Here is a 7,833-nt window from a genome sequence, read left to right as displayed (position 1 = left end):
AAATGATGTATGGGAGAAAAAGCTTGTTTAGTTCACAATTCCATGTTACAGTCTGTCATAGCAGGGAAGTCACAGGAGTGTGAGTGAAATGGTCACATTATATCCACACTCGAGAGCGGGGAGCAAGGCAGGAATGCACACGTGAGTGTGCAGTTTGCCTTTTCTGCTCTTACGCAGTCCAAGATTGCCGACCCAGGGAATGCTGCCGTCCACAGTGCAACAAGGCTCCAGACCTTACCACAGCTGACTCCATGATGGAAGTGCCATTTAGGCTGTAAAACTCAGCATGTAGACAGCACCACCAGCCCAAAATGAAAACAAAGACCTAATCCATCAAAGTCCAGATAACGTCCCTAATAACCTTGCTTTACAGTTTCTGTAGTCCTGCTAACTGTCCCTGTTAACCCAAGTATGGCAACCCAGACAGACTTCCTCCATGGCTTCCCTCCGTGGGGAAGATTGAGTGTGAGCAAGACTGGAGGCACGCAGCTGAGAGCCAGGTGACTGGAGAAGTCCCTTTAACGAACGCCTCATTGCCCGTCTCTCCTCATCTGTTGTCTGCCCTGCAGCTGTGAGGACTGAGCTCACCATGAAGGAGACATAGAAACATGACAGGTCCACTTAATGTATGGCTTGTGGTGCTGCATACCCTGGATTCACCTCCCACTCCTGGCACTTCACAACTGTCTGTCAGTCCTTTGATATTTGCAAGGCTTAGTTTGTCTTCTGTATGAGAGATGTGTGTGTACTCATGTCTGATTGCCAGGAGGAGCAGGGGTTTGGAGTGAGACATAGTGAAACTGCACAGTAGTAAAATGTGCCACAAAGGACTGAACAGGAATTAAAAGTTAACGCATGTGCCAAGATGATTTTCAAGAGAGCAGAGGGTCACTCGGTTGCTAATGGCTGGCCTTGCAAGCGTGAGATTCTGAGTTTCGTTCCTAGAATCCATGTTAAAAAGCTGGGCATGGGGAGCTGGAGAGAGGCTAAGAGCACTGGCTGCTCTTCCAGAGGCCCTGAGTTCAATTCCTGGCAACCACATGATGGCTCACAACCATCTACAATGAGATTTGGTGCCCTCTTCTGGCTTGCATGCATACATTCAGGCAGAATACTGTATACATAACAAATAAATAAATCTTAAAAAAAGCGGGGCATGGGGCATGCGCTTGTGGCCTCAGGGCCACATGGTGGAGACACAAGGATCCATAGACACAAGGCTACACTCTTGGCTTCACATTAGTAAGAGATCCTGTCTCAAGAGGTGGACGGTGCAGGAGTAATGACCCCTGGCTTACAAACACACACACACACACACACACACACACACACACACACACACACACATTAATAAAATTTGAAATATTTTTTAAAATTTTACCAAGTGGAGAAATCAACATGACAGGCTCTGTACACATTAAGATTTCATTTCTATGAAACCCTTGAAAAGGCCAGGCTCCAAGAGAAGCAAGGTGATTGGCGGCTGCTTGTGCCGACTCCAGGTTGGAATCAACTGTTGAGGGTAAAGTGGGAAGTTTCTGGATGGTTTTAGTTTTCCCAGGTTTCTTTTTTCCCCTCTAGATAGCACAGGCTAGCCCCCTAGAGGACTGATCTGGTATGGGGAATCCATAGACAGTGTGGAGGGGCTGGCAGGGTTGAAAAGACAGCAAGGGGAGCCAGCAGTCAGCAGGTGGAGAAAGTAAGGCTTAGAGAGGTGATGTGTCACCTTTAATACCAGCACTTGGGAGGCAGAGGCAGGTGGATCTCTGGGTTCGAGGCCAGCCTGGTCTACATAGCGAGTTCCAGGACAGTCAAGGCTATACAAAAAAACTCTATCTTGAAAAACAAAAACCAAACAACCAAAGAACAGGAGAGAAAGAGAGAGAGAGAGAGAGAGAGAGAGAGAGAGAGGATGATGTCACCTTCCTCCAGCCTCCCAGCCTGCTCAGAAGGCAGAGGGTAACCCTAGCGCATTGGTTCTGCCAGGCTTCTAGCTTTGTGATCTTGGATCTGCCTTTACCAGCTCTATGCCCCTGGGATATGACGTTACTCTTCTCTGCCTTGGTTTCCTCCTCTGTAAAAGGAGGATGAGCATGGAAAAAGGAAATGCATAAATGCTCTTGGGATGTGGCTATGCCTAGAGAGTGGTAGCTCCAATTAAGAATAGACAGGACGCAAGGGCATCAAGGCAGGAGTGTACAGCTTTGATGGAAGTTGGAGGGCTTTCAAAGCTCTAGATAGAGTTTAGGAGCCAACAGGGATACAGGGTAAGACTTATTCGTAGGGAATGAGGGCAAGTGAGGGAAGTGATTTCTGGGTTGTTTGAGAGATGAAATACTTTTTAGCAGGCTTTGGGTACAGCCCAAGTGTCCAAAAGACCTCGGAGGTCATGGGGGAATCTCTGGGTTCTAAGCTGGAGAGAGGAATGTTGTAGCATCTGAAATGACAGAGGATAGGTGGGCATTTCCTTCCAGCATCCCCTCCTCACTCTGTCTCTATCTTCTCTTCTTCCCCCTCATTTCTTTGCCTCTGTCCCTACCTCCGTCTCTCTTTCCTTCCTATTTTCCTCTCCTCTTTCCCCCTCCTTTCATCCCTTTCTCTTTCCAGATGTCTCTTTTCCCCCTACCCTTTTTCTCTTCCCTTCTTTCTTTCCAGTCTGGTTCTGAAAAGCTGGCAAGATGAGGAAGAGCTTGTTCTCAGGGCCATGTCGTGAGTGGCCCACTTGTGTACTTGTGGTTTACCTACCTGTAGAAAATTTATACCCCAAATCTCCCAGTGCTGCAGGCAAATGGTTTTTAATTCAGCTCCACAAATATTGACTGTGCTCAGGCTAACTGAGTGTACTTTGTGCGAGAGGTGTCAGAGAGATGCAAATGGGAAAAGCCAATCCTTGGAGGAGCCAGTGGGAGGGCCCTCCAGCCCAGGTTGGTATAAGACACATTCACTGTCTTCCTGGAAGACACTGAAGGCTCTCTGTCTTCCGTGGACTCTGGGTCCATTTCTCGCTCCAACAAAGTGCAGAGAGGGGCATTGTGCCAGTTTTGGAAGATTGTAACAGGACAGGACATTGTGGGCAGAATATGCAGGCATGAGCCTGAGCTCAGCCTGCTAGGCCCAGAGGCAGCGGTACATGTGTCTGCTCACTGCTCACAAAAGGCATCTCCTGGAGCTATGGGTTTTAGCATCTATTTGTTCTTATCAAATTTACAAGATTGGTGGCATACGCAGGACTTTTGGATCGACCAGTTTTGTTGTCGTTGTCGTTGTTTTGTTTTTCCCCAAAGCCATGCTAGGCTTTCAGTTCTGCAAGATTTACTTTCATTTTTGAAAAGTGATCCCTGCAGGTCCCACTGGAGCTGAGCTCAGTACCATCATCCACGAGCTCCTGGGCAAAAGGGAGAAAGGACAGAAACGAGATGTGAGAAGTAAGCAGAGTCCTAGCCGGGAAGGAGTGCAGAGAAAGGATGGAAATGAGATCTGAGGAGCAGGCAGAGTCCTAGGCGGGAAGGCTGCTCTCCACCCTTGTACCACTTGTGGTTCGTAGAAGCACACTTCCTGACCTAAGTGTGATGCCAGGCAGCCTTGTGACAGGTCCTGGCCAATAAATGAAGCTCAGAAACTCCGTGTACACCTTGAGGGCTAGATGACTTAATCATTTGGTGAGACTTCCCCGAAGCCCCCTCCCCTCAAGCCTTGCAAACAGCATCTCTCAACCTGTGGGTTGCTACCCCTGTGGGTGTCACCTCAGAATACTGGAAAACACAGATATGTACACTGAAATTCATACCAGTGGTGAAATTATAATTATGAAGTAGCAACAAAAATCATTTTATGGTTGAGGGTGGTCAGAACGTGAGGAACTGCATTAAAGGGTTGCAGCATTAGGAAGGTGGAGAACCACTGGGCTAGAAGGTGCTGCTTTGCCTCATCTTCGAAACATTCCCAAGGTGCAACCCTTCTGCCTATCCATGCTAGGCACACAGTGGAGGGGAGTGTAGCCCTGTTGCTTTAAGTCACTGGAAGTAGGAACCCTCTGCCATTGCCACAAAAGCTTGCCTGTCTTAGCGGGTACATTGGGAAGACAAAGCTGCTCTATTTTACTTTGCTGTCCTAGAGACTGACCCCACGACTTCATGCATGCTAGGCAAGTGCTCTACTACTGAGGTAGGTCCCAGCTCTCAAAGCCTGGCCTTAGGGACAGGCTTCTTACTTTGGGTCAGCATTAAAAAGATACAACCTTTTTGTTTTTTCACATCTTATCCATTGATTTTTTTTTTCCTTATCAATATCTGTAAACGCAAGCAAAGGACAACAAGTGTCTGTTAGGGACAGAAAGTGTTGGCTTCATTCACAGTTGGTGAGTTTACAGCTTGACATGGGAATAAGAACTGGGACCTTTCCCCTCACTGCCAATGTGCTGAGGGTGGCAGGGTCACAGACCATTGCCACACCATGACCACGTGCTTGAGAGGGCTCTACCTCAACTTCCTCAACCAAGAGAACAGGATCTCTCTGTCTGTGACTTCTGTCTGCTGGGTGCTGCTCATTGTGTTGGGCATTAGAGTGGGATGGAGAGAGAGGCGGAGAAGTTGATCCTTCTGGAGAGAGCTCTGTCTACAGGGCACAGTGGCTGGAGATGGGGTTGGAGCTAGGGCTCAGAGCTCAGAGGGAAGAGAGAATTCCAGTGAGAAATAAGAAGACACTTGCTGGAAGAGGTGGTGGGTCATCGGCAGGGCCTCTTCCCGTGCTGTATGCTGGAGGCCAGCCCCAGATTTTGAGGATTCAAGGCACAGATGTCTGGCAAGGTTTACCACTCTTCTCCAGCTCATGGTCCTACTCAAGCTTCCAAAGTCAGAAAGGAATCACAGTTCTCACTTCTTCCTTGGACATGTGACTTCCCAAGCTGGCTTATTATGAATGTCTGGGATTGACAGTGTGGTTTTCTTTTTCTGTTTTTTGTTTTGTTTTGTTTTTTGTTTTTTGTTTTTTTTTTGAGACAGGGTTTCTCTGTGCAGTCTTGGCTGTCCTGGACTTACTTTGTTGACCAGACTGGCCTGGAACTCACAGAGATCCACCTGCCTCTGCCTCCCTGAGCGCTGGAATTATAGGCCAACACAGAGTGTGGTTTTCTACCCTGGGGAGAAGGCCAGCAGATGCGATGCATGCAAATCCCTCTTTACTGTGCTTTGTAAAACCGGCAGCCCTGGAGCACCCTCCCACCCCACCAGGAGGAAAGGAAACTGCCTGGTCACAGCATGCGGGGGGACTCTCGGAGAAGGGTCCTAGCCCGCCACCTTGAGCAAGCGACCACAAATGAAGACAAACGAACACAGCACTAACTGGCTGCATAAATACCTCGCTGTAATTGACTATTGAATCACAGGAAGGCTGCTGACTTTTCCTAAGGGGTGGGACTTCGGGAGAAGGGAAAAGGTGTTTCAGAGGTGTTTCTGTATGCATGCACCAGAAAGCAGCTTGTGAGTCTGTCCAATCTGAGGGGAGGATAAGGCCCATTACATTCAGATTCAACAAGAATTTGTCAATGTCTCAGTGAAGGCATATAACGTGAAAGATACAATATCTTGTTTTATTTGATTATGTCTTAGTTTATTATGAATCCAGTTTTCTGTAAATTCGGTTAGTGATTAAGCACAAAGGTCAGGCTTTACAATAGCATTGTTTTCCTGGCATAAAAGTGATCTCCTTACCATTGACGGGCATCCACTTTATTGATCCATTCACGGAGCTGAACGTTTCAAAGCGTTTCACACGGAGCTGGAAAGCAGCGCCATCTTTCTCTCTACCTGCCAGGCTAAGCCGGCTTGGGTCCCCCCCCCAACCCCCGGCCCCAGCACTTTGTTGGACTTTTAGGGGCGTCTTTTCATACCCGCCCGACTGACTCATGCACTTCGGATAAATTACAGAAAGCTCTACCCTTTGGTGAAACAGTTACAAAAGCCACAAACCCCCTTTGCCTCGAGGGCTGCGGGTACGAGCGTGCGTTAGGAAGGCACTGCTGCCGCCAGACCCTGAACGCGGTTCAGTCTCCCTAACCTTGACTTTAAGTCCTCTCTCTTTAACCTATTTGCACAGGAAGCCTTCAAGCTGAGCTGTCCGGGGGGGTGGGGACAACGAAACTGCCCGGTTTTGATCATTGTGAAAAGGGCAGTTGCTCTCAGGGGAGCTTGGGGCAACTTCCCCTGCTAAATCGCAGAGATTTTAAACCATGGCGTGACAGCAGAGCCCCCAGTCGCCTCGGCCCCCTAACCTGCTTCTCGCCACACCGGCGACCGGGCAGCAGCACTAAGACGATCTTATTCGTGTATTTTCCCCTCCGGGTTCGCAAGGAAATGTTCGCACGGCCGCGAGGTAGCGGCCCGGCTCGGCCCCGGGACCGAGGGTTTTTGGGACCCTGCGGGAGCGCGCTGCGCACTCCGGACTCCCCGGGAAACAGCTGGACGCGACCACGTCTCGGCAGGGGCGGGGGTGGGAGGAGGCGACGCTCCGCCCCGGCGCGGCCCCGCCCTCCCCGCTCGCCGGCGCCCTCCCCTCGCCGAGGGCTGCGAGTTGCGTTTGGTAAAACCCAGCCCTGGAATATATAGATCACTGGAGCGCAATGAAGTAGCTTTTGGCGAGGGCGGGCGGGCGGGGGGCCTGGACAGTCACAGAGGCCAGCGCACGGCGGCGGCACCTTCCTTCTCGCATCCCGGTCGCCCGGCCCTCAAGAAGGCAGCGGCGGCCGCAGGCTCTAGCAGGGGAGGCGGCGGAGCATCGAGCAGAGAAGCGAGGAGGACAGGCAGGAGCGCGCGGCCGGGGCCACGCATCTCCACACTCGCACAGCAACTCCCGTGCCTTGCACCCCCGAGATCCGGGCTGGGGGCTCGGAGAGCCTTGGTGAAGCTAGCGGGCTCCAGCTTCGGGACCCCAGCCAGCTCGGTTCAGAGACTCCTGGGCGCTGGTCCCTCGCGGCGGGGTCCCCTCTTCTGCGCTCCGGACGCGCCTCCCGGACAGCCGGGTCCCCGCAGCTAGGACAAAGCCATGAAGCCGGCGCTGCTGGAAGTGATGAGGATGAACAGAATTTGCCGGATGGTGCTGGCCACTTGCTTGGGATCCTTTATCTTGGTCATCTTCTATTTCCAAAGTATGTTGCACCCAGGTAGGGGGCGCGTTAGCGTGGTTTTGTTGGATATTTTCTTCCCTCTCGCTCTGCTTTTTGCTTCTTCCAACCTTACCTCTTCCCTTCGGCCTCTTTGGAGCTCCTTGCTGGCTGCGAGGATCCGCGGGTCGGGGAGTTGGGATGGGAAGAGAGGAGGTGCGCTTCCTCCTCTTCCCATGTGCAGGCTGAGGTTGAGCCTGCAGGGAGACCCTCGGCGTGTGTGGCCCACTTCTTTCTTTTCTTTTTTTCTTTGTGTCTTGTCTGTTGGCTAGGTGGTAGAGAAAGGTAGGGATTGTTGGAAGATGCCGGGGTCGAGGGTTGGTGGGAAGAAAAACTCGGTCCCAGTTGCTGCGGGGATGAAACAGGCTCAGGGAGCCCGCTGCTCTGCTCCAGGGAGCGCCGCCTCTTTTGGTTGGGGACCCCTGGGCGAGTGCACGCCCCTGCGAGGTAGGGAGTCCCTGCTGCCGCCTGGGAAGCCTGGAGCTGAGCTACCACGTGTTCCAAGCTCAGCCGCAGCGCAGGTGTGGGGAGAGGGTGGGGGGTTCCCGTGGGTTCCCGGCGCTTCCCTCTTTGGGGTGCGATATTTTGCGAAACAGCCCAGGGTCTAGCTCCGCAGTGACCTTGCAGGCGTTGCTCCGGCGCTTCGTCCACCACCTCCCGGCCTTAGAGTCCCCCCC

General features: G+C 51.7%; 1 protein-coding gene across 2 annotated transcripts in view; it reads left to right on the top strand.

Moving 5' to 3' along the window:
• The first annotated feature begins 6,652 nt into the window (after nt 1–6,652).
• Nucleotides 6,653–7,833, top strand: part of Chst11 (carbohydrate sulfotransferase 11) — a 206,017-nt gene continuing 204,836 nt past the window's right edge. The window contains exon 1 of one of the 2 annotated variants that reach the window (XM_055627933.1): nt 6,653–7,141. In XM_055627933.1, the coding sequence (XP_055483908.1) occupies nt 7,039–7,141 (103 nt within the window). In that variant the 5' untranslated portion in view covers nt 6,653–7,038. Of the gene's footprint in view, nt 7,157–7,833 lie in introns of both variants that reach the window. The other variant, XM_055627932.1, reaches the window with a different exon arrangement.

The sequence above is a fragment of the Psammomys obesus genome, unplaced genomic scaffold (assembly GCF_907164565.1).
Source record: "Psammomys obesus unplaced genomic scaffold, mPsaObe1.curated_primary_1811, whole genome shotgun sequence".
In the NCBI taxonomy this organism is placed as follows: Eukaryota; Metazoa; Chordata; class Mammalia; order Rodentia; family Muridae; genus Psammomys; species Psammomys obesus.
The sequence above is the reverse complement of the archived record's forward strand: the minus strand, read 5'-3'. Positions and strand labels throughout refer to the sequence as shown.